The following is a 15,893-nucleotide window of genomic DNA, read 5'->3' as shown; positions in this document are numbered from 1 at the left end:
GCATCAGTTGATGATACACAGAAATCTGTGCATCACTTCGTGATACCTAAGGTGCCTAAAGTGGATTTCCACTGCCTAGAGTCACCCCCTACCCTGGCCTAGGTACGATAACATATCACTGTAATGATGCGACGTGATCTTCTCTCACCTGCAGAGTAGGACCTTGAGTACTTCATCTAAAGGATTTGGAATTTTATCTTATATATTAAAATTATTATAGCTGCTTGTCCCCACATTGCCAAGTAATGACTGACCGAGTATGTGTCGTATGTATGATCTAGCTAGGAAGCGAAATGGTTATATTACTTAGTAGTTACGGGGTATCGTAGTACCCAGCCCAATATAACAACACACAATAGCACTGTAGTGGTTATCATGTCATAAGTGTTGCCTGGTATATTGTTGCCCTGGTTACCAATAAAGTGAAGAACTCGTCTTTACTTCTAAATTTAAAGTCTGCATGCGTAATCGTTGTTTGTTGTGGTGATGTATCGTGCTTATAATCGAGGAAAACTATCAGGTACATCATTCTATATAATACGATTTTAGTGACCAAATTTTAAGTTGCCGTGGTTTTGTTTCTGTTTTGTTTTGTTTTATGTTTCTATTTCTACTGGTGTTAGAATGCACCTAGTAGTTGCAATAATGAACCTTATTAAATCTATGATATTTGTACTGATACTGGTACCAGTCTAGAGCTTGTTATGCTGCCTTGCACCCAAAATTTCAATACAGCCAACATAATAATAAAACAAATAAATAACACAATAAAAACAGATTAGTGCGTAGGCACGCTCACATAAATAAAAATAGTTTTATATAGAATTTCATAATCGATTATCAGTTACATGCACCCGATCGATGTTGCATGTCTTTTTATCTGCATTAAAACTAAGAGAGCTTGCATGTGTTTCTGTGTTATTGTTTTATTCAATTGATAATATACTGTCTGCAAGCTTTAATGCTGCAAAATAATAAGGTATATTGTTGTGGGTGATTATTATTCTGATCAGGTACAGCTTTCCCTCTGTCTCTGAGTTGATCTCGGCGTCAACTTTCGCCTCGACCTCGGGGTTGATGTTGTGAAGTGAATGTTGTGAAGACTGTCCATCCAAGATGTATCACATCCTAGATCAATCCCATCCTCGATGAATTCCCTCCTCGTTGCCAATTTGTCGTGGGTGAATTGGGGGTGTTAGCACCAAGGCCAGAATTTTAGCAAAACTCAAAAGTGTTGTGTATACAGTTCATATAAACTTTAATTGTCCAGTCACAACAAAACGCACACAACAAAAAACCCACCACACACCAAGAGGCTATCGAAACCTGGATCCGACCATCCAAGAAATACCGCCACCCACGGTAGTACCATCTACCGTGACCAGCCGGCTATCCCTGCAAATGCATTACTTCTGCATACGGAACTGGCTTTAAGACGGAGCTAACTCGGCTCCTACATGCACGCTGTAAGGTTTGCCCCTTACATGAGTGGTCCTCCTGGCTGCCGGTGGAATGGAGCCCCGTGTCAGCGCCAGGCGGTCCTTATATACGCTGGCTGCCATTATCCTTGTGTAGTGAATCCTGTATCGAAGCCGGTAGGAATCTAGCACAGGCTTCGATGACGTATGTGGCGGTATCGGTACTTTACGACGCGTGCATACAAAGAACAGAGAGGCACCACGTGGAAGCCAATCATGTCAGGCGAACCACTCGCGACACCTATCAACAGACGGGTCAAAATAAACAGGCCTAACCACTAATCGTTAAAGCGGGTCAAAAATCACAACTCCCGACAATATTTACCAGCCTTGTTCTATCAATATATTTATATTTCTAATGAATTTGCCACATTTTTCTTCAAAAAGGCTCCAATATTTAGAGGAGGCAGGTATACTAATATACTATGTTATTGTTAATATAGTATTGTCTGGTATAATCTGGTATAGGTCTGTTTAGAATGCTTCCTTTTTGTTTTAAAGGAAGACATAGTCATTTAGACATCAGATAGATTTGAGGCAGACACAAATCATCATGGATCCAGCATTACTCAGGGAGAGAGAGGCGTTCAAGAAGAGAGCATTGGCCCAGCCTATTATAGAGAACAGGAAGAAGCCAAAGAAGGAAGAGAGTACAAAAAGTAAATCATCAAAGAAGCAGATAACCACCAAAGGTTAGTGTATTACATTGTATAATAAAATTTGATAATTAGCCTCTCATGAACTCAAGTTTGCACACATAATGTTGAAAGCATTAGCTAGCAGATATTTTTTAAGTTTAAGTAAGTGATAGATTCATGCTGGGTAGATGCTAATATTACCACTATTATATCATGCAGGCTTTTCATAGTTATTTGATACCATCAACATTTTGGATGAAATTGTTAAAGCATGCACGCTTTTAATTTCATGGATTTTATGTTATCATGTTGCACGAGATTGTGATAATATGGCTGCAAGATATGATATCATTGAGAAAAAGTTTGTAATATATTACATTATTCCCAACATTGAGAAGAACAAAGGACTATAACAAGAACGATAACAATGATAAACCATGAATAATAATAAGTTCTTTGTTATATAAATTTTGAACTTAGATGAGTTCATAGCCTTTATGTCCATGTTAATTCGTATACAGTACGAATTAATACCCAATTGACAGAAATATCACAGAAGTTCCCTGATAATAACTATTCAGCGTGAAAAATCGATTCGTTCCTGACGAGCACGTTTGCAACTATATAATAAGTACAAATTGTGTGTTGTTTCAGATAAACCGGCCATCAGTTACAAGTCGATGAAAGGAAGCTCACAGTACAAGTTCAGCGTCCTCGCAAAAATCGTCAAGCACATGAAGCTGCGTCACCAGAGAGGTGACACGCATGCGTTGTCCCTGGAAGAAATACTCGACGAGACAAACCAACTTGATGTCGGGCCCATGCAGCGACATTGGCTCTCTACCGAGGTTAAAAAATTAATCATATTTTTTCATATTTTTAAGGTATTAAAATATAATACATATAGGTATAAGGTATATATAGGTAGGTAGGATATAGGAAAGGTATAAATATAATATAATAAATATAAATAAAATAACTATTTCATTCAATTTTTTTTTAAATTTAAATTTTATTTGTAAATCTATCATACAGGTGCAGGTGGCATTGCATAACTAGTGGAATAATAAGTATTCTGTCTGGGTTTTTTTCTGTAGGCATTGGTAAACAATCCTAAGATCCTCGTCTCTCAGTCGAACAAGTTCCAGTTTAATCCCCCATATAACCTGAAAGATAAGAAGAGTTTACTCAGACTGCTAGATAAGCATGATCAACTTGGACAGGGAGGCATTTTGCTGGAGGATGTACAGGAATCACTGCCCAACTCAGAAAAGGCAATCCGGGTAGGCTGGTCCAATCATATGCTATTGTCACTCGCCGTATTTGCTATGCGCTTTGTCTATAACTAACGAAATTTCATATCTGAATTTGTATCGATTTGCTAGGTTTACTTGTAATGAATATGACTCGGGGAATGTGAAAGAAGGTTCAGGTTTTTACACATTATAGTGTACCGTCTTAAAACGTAGATCATATAGGAGTGTTATAGTGTTGATGGTAAAGTGCTATAGATTGATGGTAAAGCGCTATAGATTGATGGTAAAGCGCTATAGATTGATGGTAAAGCGCTATAGATTGATGGTAAAGCGCTATAGATTGATGGTAAAGCGCTATAGATTGATTGTAAAGCGCTATAGAATGATGGTAAAGTGCTATAGATTGATGGTAAAGCGCTATAGAATGATGGTAAAGTGCTATAGATGGATGGTAAAGTGCTATAGATTGATGGTAAAGCGCTATACTAGAAAGTTAGAAACTACAGTAAACCGTGAATACATGAATTAATGAGTACAACAATTATGGAAGCAACCGTTTGTGTGCATGCTCGTGGGCCAGATGATCATCCAGATGCAGTGTGCACCTGTATTTGCACTTCCCTGGCATCATGTATGTGGTGTTGCAGCCTGGATTACACCGTCTTATCGCCCATAATAGAAGAGGTGACACCCTAAAGTGTCCCCCTTTATATGCTTTTAGGTTATAGGAGATCAAATCATACAGGTCACCCGTCCAACGGACAAGAAGGTGGTGCTGTTTTACAACGACAAGAGTCTCAGCTTCAGCTGCGATGAAGGTACACATAACATTGTTACTGAGATGATTCAGATTGCAGTCGAATTTAAAACTAATACCTAAACTTAAACTAGACTAGCCACAGTTACTACATCTACGCACTATTATCACAGAAGCGTAAGGAAACGTATCGGTTGTGCCATTACCTATAGGGATGCAGTACCTTCCTGTTTGTCATACTCCAGCCCTATCCTGTGCACCAGCATTTTTTTTCTTGTATAGAATTCCAAAAGCTGTGGCGTTCAATACCAGTTGAAAGCATAGAGGATCAAAAGATTGAGGAATATTTACAGAAGCAGGGGATATCCAGTATGCAGGACCATGGAATGAAATCGATTGTAAGTTATTGCAGTTATCGTATATGTGCTAGAATCGACAGTAGTGCATTCGAATTGATATGCGGTTTGTCACCTAAGTTCAGTTTCATTTAAATGGGGTTTACTGCAGCATAAAGACGTTATAGTTGACATCAAAACATGCCAAGATAACGTAATAATGCAAGCAGAAAATTTATGGGTTTCAATGTGCTGGTGAATGATGTATAACATGTTTTGTATTTGCAGAGAGCACAGAAGAGGAAAAAGGGATCGAAGAGGAATAAAACATTCAAGAAGCACAATGATCACATGGCAGACATACTCGAAGATTACTCTCAGAAGGGACAACACTAGTGTCACTGTAAAGACTGTGAGATGAAGTGAGAAAATGCCGAGCTCGTATCGGTATGGTCTTTGGTGAGAAAACTGTGATTGTTTATTTTTGTACTTATACAGGGCGAATCGGCATCACTGTTTATAATGATAATTGCAGGTACCTCGAGAGTAGATTGAAGTTATAACGTATTAGCAAACAACACAGAATGTGGTGAAAGAATAGTGAGTGAACAGTGTCTATGCTGAATGCTAAAAAGCTGTTCAGTGAGATTCTTGTGTGTAGACATTCTAACTACTTATTACCGCCCCTTGTTTTGTCTATGCACTTATACTGTTCTTAACTGTACTTAACCCATCTGTCCTACATCAGGAGAATTCTATACTGGATTGCAGTATTATTAGGTGAGTATATAAGCAGAAACCTGAGTGACTGCATGAAAATCAGCAACTAGGCCTAATGAAGTTATTTATTTCTGTCTAAAAAAGTATGTTGATCATAAATATTTAGAAGAAGAAAAAAATGTTTTGTACCTCTAACAATTTATCTAGAATAACATTGTAAGGAGTGGACTGGCTTTGTGGTGCAGTTTATGTGAAAGACTAATTGCCCCAATTATATTCCTACGAATTTCTAAATCCCTTGTAGTAAAGTTTACTGTAAATACACATTTATATTTTAAGCATCTGAAAAGAATTACTGCTATGCTCTGTCATGTGTCTAGATGCGTGCTTGTCAATAGTAAACTTTGTACCTATAAATATGTTTGTATAGATTTGGTATTGAAGATTATTCGTGTTTGTTATTGCCATGTATTGCATAAAAGTTAGGTCAGTTTGAATCAATAATTTTTGAAATGGCAGTGAAGTGGTATACGATAATTTAAAAATCTTCAGTGTGGGACGTTTTTTCATTGCATATTAAGGATTTCTTGGCTTAAAAATGTGACAAAAAAGTTATGCTGTAACGCAGGAACAGGCTGTTCTTGTTCTGTGTATAGTCAGCTCGAATTTCCCTAAGCTGTTATATTTTAGACAAGAAGTTACCCTAAAACCCAATAACCCATCCTACCTTCAGCATATGAAGCCATATTGTCAACATATTATCAAGAGATAAATAGATTGCTTACTTGATGTTGTTTTGATATGTTCCACCATAGCTTTCTATTCTTCTCTACGTGACCTGCCCAGAGTGTCAGGTGTATTTTGTAAATGGAAACAGCAAGACGACCTCAATTGGTTAACGCACAGAACGATTGTAAGGGACTCCACTCCCTTAAAGTGTAACGAAAAATGCTGCCATGGTGACGAGCATGGTCATGTGTCTGTTATTTGTATATAGCAATGTAAATTATTTGTATAGCATGTGCGGACGCAGCTTTCTTTAAGTGACACTTGATTCGAGTGAATGTATCCGTGGCCATATCTAGAGTTATGGCGAAATGAAGGATTGTAAATAAGATTTGAAAAATATTCATATACGTGATCATTTTTCCTTGGGGTAGATGTTTTATGTTCAAGCCATGGTTTATTACTATTTAGTATACGGTTAAACGATTTCGGTAACTTGCCATTGCGTGTGCTTTTACGTTTTGGTAAGAACGGTATGTATGTGAATTATGATTATCAGATAAGAAGGACATTAAAACTACATGTTTGCGTAAGTTGAAGAGTTAAAACTAAGATTTAGTCGAACCTGAGCAGGCTGAACTTATGTAACTACACATCGTTTATAGCGAGCAATGAGCTTAGTAAACGCGTATCACTGCATGCGTACAGATATCACCGGTTAAACACAAAGACGTGCATCAATTCCAAGCTGGTCACTTTTATTAAAATACAGGTCGAACAATAAAGTCCAGTAAAAATACTCAGAAAAAAGTGGTAGGGGAATACTGCTACAATACAACACACACACGTCTGCTAACTGCTTGCTGCTGCCGCCGCCGCCGCTGCTGCCCTCTGACGCCAGCTACGCGTACACGCGGCCGCGGTGGGGGGGGGGTCACTTGCACCGTAACGCGAACGTCTTTCTAATAACACAGCGTCTCAACAAGCAGAAAGGTAACGCTTACTGTCGGGGTAGTAACGTTCGCATTACGATCTTGTTACAGTCCCATTTCCCACAAGAGACTCGCCGCCTCGGCACCGGATGCGCATAAACACACGAGCAGCGCTCGCGAGAACGCGTGCGCGTCTGCGCGTAAACGCACGCCAGCGTCTGAGCGCGGCAACGTACGGCCGTAGTACCGCTGCAAATGACCCTCCAGCGGCCGACGACACCGCTGCCGCTGCTGCGTCATGTCATCTCTCTCTGTCTCTCTCTCTCGTCTGCGCGAGCGACGTGCCCGGTTTAACGGGCCACCCGGGATTGCTTGGTTGCGCATCAAGGTCACTTAGTAACGCCGCGTTCACACCGCCAGCTCTGCCTATACTGCTCCGTGAGCAAGTACCGGCCGGGGCACGCGAAATATTACCTAATCAATCGTGACAAACGTACGAGAGACTAAATACAGGATACTACCACGCGGCGACAACCCCCACTCCGCTAGTGTATAGTAGCGATCGCCACCTGGCGGCAGCAGCGCCAGCAGACGCTCCGATAGCGAATCAAAAGGCAGCAACAGTGTTTTTGTTCGAATTTGTCTTTTCTAGGAATAGGAAACAGTTTTACAGCACTCCAGCATGGAATTCAACTCATTTTACACGTGCGCCGAGGCTGTTGTTATTAAACGTATACGATACATATCAAGTTTGCAAAACTCCACTGACAGGCTCTGCCATCAAGTGCTTTAAAGAGTATTTACATCTTAATTTGAGAAATCAAACTCGTAAACAACTCGTTAGATCAACAACTCTGTGAACGATCTCACCAGGCAGCAAACCACTGAATATGTACCATTATGCAGTCTCACGAAAGCAAGCCCGGCTGGTCATGTAAAATTACTCTAAGCTTCAACTAAAACTGAGATTCTTCTCTTATAAAAAGAGATTACTTTCCTGACAGTCACTTTGGTGAGATTCATTATTAAGTTATAACATAAACCCTGTGAACAAGAGCAATGTAAAAACAATTCATGGCCCCTGATCCTGACTGATCATTTCAAAAATCGATATTAATATTATACTTAAATAAAATGATGAAAATATAATATAACTCCATAATTACTTCATCTTCCCAACCTAGGATTGTCACTATAATCTTAAATATCCAAAATCATCTTTCACAAGTACTATATGGAATGTTGTTCTTCTATCATAATAATGAAAGCAATAAACACGAATGAAAACTTAAAGGAGTATTGTCAGTAATAGCAGTAGTCGTCCAATCGTTAACTACAACTGCCAGTACGCGTAACGAATACGTTAATACTTTGTTATCAATAATGCCCCACCACATCACTATGACATTGCTACACCATGATTTTTTTTATAATCTTTCAAGCGAACATACACATACCATCAGACAGTGCGGCAGATATAGACACGCAAGCACCACAAGTCTTCCGGGTTGTGTAACAACAGAACAGCCCTCCTTCGTACCTCAAATAATAGACTCGGCATATTCTGTACGGATATTTCAGTCCTAAATATTGACAAAGCTAATTGTAGCCACGAAAGCCTTAACGTAACCTGTTATTTGAAGGGGTGGGGGAGGGGAAAATGAAACACCCTAATTCAAATTCTTGACTAGTCTACGACTGATTTGCGAATCTATCCAGTCCCACAAAACTACCATCACCCACGCTTGTACAAACTTGATTAATAATAATTATTACAACGAGATTTTTTTAAGTAGCATTAACCTCTAACGAATACAAACAGCTATCACATTTGGTCCATTGTTTTTTTACACGGTCACATGATTGTACACGCACACCAAAATAACGAAGACTGCTCACAACACTTTCACAGAAATCGGGGATCAGTTGAACTAGAGATCCCTGCCGAAATCAAACCACCGAGTACAATATTAACGGAAAGCTATAACATATACATAGCACATGCTCTGTACTGGCTTCGACAGCCCTATTTTTAAGCAAATCACAACCAGATACCAGGGGAACTTTCTTCCCAAAATTTGGACGGAGAGGTCATGATATCATTTCTCGCTAGTGCACCGAGTGTAAAATTCTAAGTAGATTTCTCGCTAACCCTCCAGGACGTCCGCTCTCGCGGGCGTATGGCTGGGTGCTGAACATAGCTGGGAATTATACCAGCGTAGCCAGCAACAGAGCCAAGCAGACCGCGAGCCCTGACGTCATGAGAGGACGTGCGTCCATTATTATACACTAAAGGTGCATTTGTGCTGTGTCTCAATGTGCGATGCTGATTCTCTACCCACCGTCGATGGCCTGTGTGCTTCACTCGAGAGATTTGTTTTTAGTGCTCGCGAACCGTATTCAAATCGAACGCGGCATGTCATAAATGAGCACGATTAATCTCCCAGCAGATGGCGGCACTGACTCTTGAAATGCACGTGTTATATGTATCGAATAACAGTAATTTAGGAATAGGGAGTAGGCCTACGTACTCTAAGATAGTTCCACAAGCTGACATGACAAATCACTAAATTAAACGTCCGCGTTAAATTAAGCTCAGCCACAAGTTACCATAAATATTTGGTGTCAATTTGACAGTATCTTAGTCTTAGTACACATTATACGTTCTAATATAAATTATAATACAATGCAATTTTAAAGCCGAATATATCTACAAATTAAAGCAGCAAGTTTAACCTGCGAAGAGCATTTCGAAAGCTGGATGACTGGTTAGCCATACAAATTCATGTGCGTACTCTCTGATACAGATTTTGTGAGTCATTTATAAAAGTAGTCCTCACACCTTGTAAAAATTTTATACAAACACGGATTGGGAAAATATCCCACCAATCACACCAGGAAAAGCAGAATAAACCGATCCCGTTACGATTTTGAGAGTGGGTAGAGAATCATTAAAATTTATCTATAGATATTTTCGAAGAAACCATGAGAACATTTCGACAACATTTTGCAACATTCTGTTACAGGAGATTCAATATGGCCGACCGTACACAGCCACATGTAGACCCGCAAGCGTGAAAATATTGTTGCTCAGAACCTTGTCGAAACTTTCTCAAGTGTTCCCGTGCCTGCTGCGAAGTTATAGAGCCCGTTGCAGTGCTGTACCAGTGATTTCTTAACAAGTGATATGCAGTCGTGAAGAGAAAACTGCGAGCCCACTACAAACTTCGTGCAAATTGACAAAAAATCAAATTTCCTAATATTCGTTGTACCCTGCATAACAGTGCACGCCTTCTGTTTGACAGACTGCGGTATACTCACGCACCCAATGCGTATAGGGCAGCACAACCTTTTTGCGAAAGCTTGCCCTTGACGTTTCTTTAGTCCATACTAGCTCTGTTGCCCTAGCAGTAGCCCAGGGTTAAAGAGGACCCACCGTGGATTCATCCACCGAATATAAACGTATAGCGCAATAGCTGACGTTATCAAGATAACTTGATAAAAAAAATTTACATGCGGCTATTTCTCTCATGTGGTACCGAGTACCGAGTACAAACAAATTTCATGTTTGCTGGATTTTAGCAAATTGCGCACCCCCTACTTTGCCGACTTGCCCTAATCGATGCCCGTGCTAGGTATGGGGACCAGTGACCTTTGTGTAGGATTTAATTTCAACAAGTCCAATGCCTTGGATGAAGCAGGGTGTATTTTGCAATGAATAGCGCAGCGCCCTGAGAAGCAAAAGGCATACACATACAGAAGGGTATTTCATACTTCGTTGCATAGATCACAGTGTCAACCTCCATATATACAGCACATATTACTGTGATTTGAACTGCATGGTTTCATAATATTGGCAAATAGATATAGAAAATCACCCAACATTGACAGACTCTCTTAAATGAGGCTAAAAATTAAAATAGTATTATTTTTTGTGTCATACATGCGACACATTTATAATTGTCATTATTATATTATTTAATTTTTTCCTTCAGTATTATGCCACAAACAAAAACGATTCACCTAATTCAATTTTCAGCAGTTGAATACAACATGCAATCGTATCTGCATGATTCATTCTTACACAACTCGATGCTAGTCTCATAAAACGCATTTCATTTCATCCTAGTTGTAAAATACTTGGAAACAATAATCTTAATAATCATACTTAGACATTTTACTGAGACAACAAGTCATTTATAGTGGCATCAGTAGTCTGTACGTTCTCTCTCTCTCTCTCATCCTACATCGTTTTCTCTTCATAGATGTGCCAGCTTGACTCGTTGCACAATAAGTATGTTGCAGGCATAGTAATAACAACCACCTTGCTGAGAAAGAGTGAGAGATGGAGAGACAGCAAAGTAATGTCATTGCAATTTTGAAAGATGGTTTCAGAAGAAATCATTTTTTTTAGATTACTATATGTAAGCACTGTAAGCACTTATCAACATAAATATCAAGGCAAGAAACATGACAATGACATTTTCCATAGAATAAAATTTGAGTAAACGAACTATAGCACAGATACCGATTATTATACTGATTACAACGCTTCTACATCAGTACACACGACACAACAGCCTCGTTGAGTTATGAGCACGCCGCCCGCTGACACCAGCTACAGCACATAGCTAGAAACATTGCTGAATTGAGCATTCCAATCTGTCGTACTTATTGCTTGCAGACATCTCCTGCAGGTGGCGCCAGCTCACACATAGCCATTGGCCGTCGGTGGCACCGGACTCTGTCCAGACATTTCTTCTTTCATGTGTCCAGTCTGCGTCAAGGAAACATCAAATGATTAACGTGAAACTATACACAACACTTAACGAGCGATGTGTCTGGATCAATATGCATTATAAGCAGTCAAACATAGTCTAGATAACATTGTTATCTAGCTATCCCACACACACACGCACGCACGCACGCACGCACACACACACACACACACAATTTGATGGCAGAAAAATATCCATCAAGACACTACAATTTTCTTTATAATCAGGCAACATCGTCGACAAGGCATCCATCTCAATTACAACGAAACCGTCAAAAACCATTATCTCCCGTCGGTTGTATGAATAACTAGTCACGTTTGATGATTTTTAATAATCTATCGCTATACGATAACGTATATTCTGTTGCGTTTAACATTGTTCACGAGCTCGCGCAGAAACTCATCTCGATCACGTCTCTCTCCTCATCGACTCGGTCGTTGTGCGCGTTACGACCGTCATTACAACAGCACTACGGCTTTCCATCAAACTATCCACGAAGCCTAATTGTAATCGAACACGCCAAGATGGCGGCTGGCTTTATACACGGCGCTAGCTGCGACATCGCGGCTGGTTATATCGTTCCTTGTAATATTCAAGCGGCAATTAATGTTCCCACGTCATCGGCAGCACGACTCGCTGCCACGTCATGATGCCGGCGGGTCAAGCTAGATAGTCATTATCAATCGTTAGAGCGCTACTTGGTTGAAGAAACTGCCTCCATATGCACACTCATCAGGGCATATACACGCTCCCCGGTGCGCATGCGCGCTTGCATCATTTAACAGTTATATAGATCACGTGTACGCGCATAGGCAATCAATCAGGTTACACATTGAAGAAAGAAAGAAAAAACTGGAAAAAATATACATACGCGCCGAGGATGCCAATTACTTCTGATTATTCATGCAATTAGTCTATGGGGGTCTAGATATTAAGTGAGGCTACGACAATGTGCAGTGTGCAAAGCAGAAACGCACCATATGAATTTACTTACCAACTCCTTACCCACCCCTCTCTCCACCCAGGCCAAGTGCCGGCCTAAACCCATAAACCGCCCACCTGCTAAATCCCTGCCTACGCGCGCGTTGTCTTCGGTTTTCCTGCTTAATTACCCCGCGTAATAGTGAATACCCCAAACGTGTTTTGCTCCGGCCCTTCTTTGGGCGGTTTGACGGGGTGCGACTCACCTCTCCCATTTTATGTTTTGCATATTCGATTCTCATGCCGCCTCGCTCCGAGGACAGAAGTGTGAACCCCTGCAGACTGTGCAGACCCTGCGTAGCTGATCTGATATCCTGCAGCAGAGAAAACGGCCGTGGCGTTGAAGCACACCGCAAACACAAGCTCCTCCCAGCTTCCTCTCCCGGGTGCTTCCAAACTCCTCCTTTTGTGCAACTTTCCCGGCGTGCAAGCGGCGACTTAACCCGCGTGGAATTTTCCCTCCTTCGTTTTTGTTCCGTAAAGTTTCCGATGTTGTTTCCTCCCCCCTCGTTATATTATATTTCAATTATCATTTTCGAAATGTGTCCGTCTGTGGATCGAGTTAATCATTATGCAGATATCATTTGCATGAAAATCCGTCTTGACTATTACAGAGAAATGTGTAATGCGCTTAGATGCTCTGAAACGGAGCGTCACTTTGATGCGTTTATCTGGATTTTACAAAATATCTGATTTATGGAACTAGCTTGTCTAAATGAAATTTGTCTTTAATTGAAATCTGTCACTCTGCGCGTGTAGTTATCCCGGAGATTTCTTCCTTCCAAAACCCTTAGTTCGAAACCCTGTCATGGTTTACTACAACTGACGTAAGAGTCTATATGCTGCTAAATGCAACTGTATACAAGTCATAGAGACTGTGCGTGTGTGTGCGTGTGTTTGTCTGTTTGAAAGGCATCCCAGATTTTAATGCAAAGCCTCCACTCTGCATTCGTTCTGCCGGTTGCGCGCGCGTCTTACTCCGTCTGCATTCACACACGGGCGTCCGAAATATGGTGCGTTTCTCCGAATTTGTGCATTAGCAAGCCATTGTGACTACGGACAGATATTCACAAAAACACCTATAGCAGCCAACAAACGACTCGCGTCGAACTTCGTGACTATATCGCTATATATATAGAGATGTGAAGACTGTGCATGCTCAAAGGGGGGAGAAACGCACTGAACAAAATAGGGGGTACGGGGATTGTCAGGACTGTTTGGATACTGCAAATCAAAAATCGGGTCAGTTGTAAGTCAACCAAACGATGTCGGACCGATACCAATTTTATAATATTTATATCAATTTCATATCAAATACTTCTCGTAACAGTTTAGTTTGTACGGTATAAGAGTATTTGACCCGAGTTGGATAAAGGTCATTCACCTGACAGTCAGACTTAACCAGTGAACCAGGGTTTCGGGAGAAATATGGCAACGGAGACGATCGACGATCGAAAACGAAGAGTACTCGACATGCGATTACACGACCGTATAGCAAAAAATATCTCAAATCGAAGTGGGTGGGGGTGGTTACTTCCAATGTAGCGAGGCCTCACATCAAATGCTTGCAGCAAGCACACAAGAAAAGAGGAAAATTATGCTCGACTCACCTCAAACTCTACAAAGGCCACCGGAGATCCTCCTTTGTTGTGCATGCGAAGTCGTCGGTAACCAGGGAAACTGCAACAAACAACCGCCATATTTATACTACAGCCGTGCCGATCCATAGCAGCCAGACGTCGACATAAATAGAATAACTTAGAAGAATAGTCTTAACTTTGGTCTTTTGCCATTTAACTTTTTCCTCGTACACCGGACCCATATAAGGAAGCTCTACAATGTCTCTGTCAACGCTCTACGAGAAAAATGTTCCATGTTAAGACTAACGTTAAGACTAATTCTGCGTCTGGTAACGGGGACGGTGTACATCGATACATCGCGTGTGGCGGGTAGGTATTGGCGCGTACAAAGCAACCATTAAAAATAGATGCTCCACTGTGTGCTAATAGAAATACTTGAGCCGATAGCTAGACAAAACCCCTAGATCTGTCATCGCCTGACTGTCGCATTCACGAAGAGAAATTCTCAGCCGTCGTTCTAAAAGCAACTTTGCGGTATTTTTTTTCATTTAAATTGATAAATTTATGAAAATTCATTTTCCCCCAGCAGTACCTTTCATTTTGCAACGCAAAAAGGTTTTCTTAAAAACTGATACCGTGCCTTTGTGAATGGGAGAAAACGAATAATAATAATGAATTAATCATTAGAAAAGTGTTTTAGGAATCCATCAACCGAACGCATCTCCTGAGATTGAAAATCCACTTCATAATTTACACAGTTTAATATTTTATGGATTGTAAAATGAACACTGGATTATTGATTATAGTTTTTTGCCGGCTCAGAGAAGACAAAAGTGTAACGTGTCCTTGTATAGTTCGCACGAAATGAAGAGAAGTGTACAGCATGTTTTTTGTGCTAATCTAGCCATAGAGGATGATCAACAATCACGCATAGAGCATAATGGCTTCCGACATTACTGCTATTATTACCCACCCACACTTTACCACCTCGGCGAAGCATTCTCTAAGCTTCTCACACTAGCTTCTAATGAGATTCAAAAGTGATAAAATCCTCTCACAATGGGATTAAAGTATATCTGACGCCTATTATTAAAAACATTTTCGTTCCGCTGATTATAATTAATACCGTCCCGTAAGCAAATAAACATCATCAAATATTTATTTTTTTCTTTCTAGCAGCGTCCGTTCGCGCGCTGCTTCTAATATAGAGAACTACATTAGCTTTCATCGCATACACACGTTACCGGCACCCACAAACATAATATAATGCGCTATAATAACATTCAATTACATTACTCTACAATTCTCGCAGCGGTTTGCATGAATTTACAATGTGTTTGCTGAATAACAACACTTTGCTCGCACGAGTGTACACGCATTAGACGATACTCGATGCACGTCGCGTCTCTATATCAAGGGATTTTTTCCCGAATTGATCCGACAATCGCTCGCACACACACACACACGCACGCACGCACGCGCACACGTACGCACACGCACACGCAGGCACATACACACACACGCGCACACACACACGCGCGCACGCACGCACACGCACACGCAGGTACACACACACGCACACACACGCACATACACACACACACACACACGCACATACACACACGCGCGCACACACACACACGCACACACACGCACGCACACACACACGACGACACACACACACATACACACACACACACACACACACACAC

At 40.8% G+C, this 15,893-nt stretch overlaps 2 protein-coding genes across 2 annotated transcripts in view; one reads left to right on the top strand and one right to left on the bottom strand.

The window, feature by feature from the left end:
• The window catches only part of LOC106808567 (general transcription factor IIE subunit 2-like), a 7,464-nt gene extending 1,131 nt beyond the window's left edge, over positions 1-6,333 (top strand). Inside the window, exons 2-7 of the mRNA XM_014811329.1 lie at positions 1,980-2,170; positions 2,771-2,964; positions 3,214-3,399; positions 4,094-4,190; positions 4,412-4,527; positions 4,753-6,333. Of these exons, the coding sequence (XP_014666815.1) occupies positions 2,032-2,170; positions 2,771-2,964; positions 3,214-3,399; positions 4,094-4,190; positions 4,412-4,527; positions 4,753-4,860 (840 nt within the window). The 5' untranslated portion in view covers positions 1,980-2,031 and the 3' untranslated portion in view covers positions 4,861-6,333. The remainder of the gene's footprint in view (positions 1-1,979; positions 2,171-2,770; positions 2,965-3,213; positions 3,400-4,093; positions 4,191-4,411; positions 4,528-4,752) is intronic.
• Positions 6,334-6,647: 314 nt separating this feature from the next.
• LOC106808563 (RNA-binding protein with multiple splicing 2-like) overlaps positions 6,648-15,893 on the bottom strand; it is a gene marked incomplete at its 5' end in the record, with an annotated part of 29,863 nt that continues 20,617 nt past the window's right edge. Inside the window, 4 exons of the mRNA XM_014811325.1 lie at positions 6,648-11,619; positions 12,808-12,915; positions 14,212-14,281; positions 14,392-14,456. Coding sequence (XP_014666811.1) covers positions 11,551-11,619; positions 12,808-12,915; positions 14,212-14,281; positions 14,392-14,456 — 312 coding nt within the window. The remainder of the gene's footprint in view (positions 11,620-12,807; positions 12,916-14,211; positions 14,282-14,391; positions 14,457-15,893) is intronic.

Source organism: Priapulus caudatus, unplaced genomic scaffold (genome assembly GCF_000485595.1).
Source record: "Priapulus caudatus unplaced genomic scaffold, Priapulus_caudatus-5.0.1 Scaffold286, whole genome shotgun sequence".
Lineage (NCBI taxonomy): Eukaryota > Metazoa > Priapulida > Priapulimorpha > Priapulimorphida > Priapulidae > Priapulus > Priapulus caudatus.
Note: the sequence above shows the minus strand (reverse complement) of the source record. Positions and strands in the feature narration are given on the sequence as shown.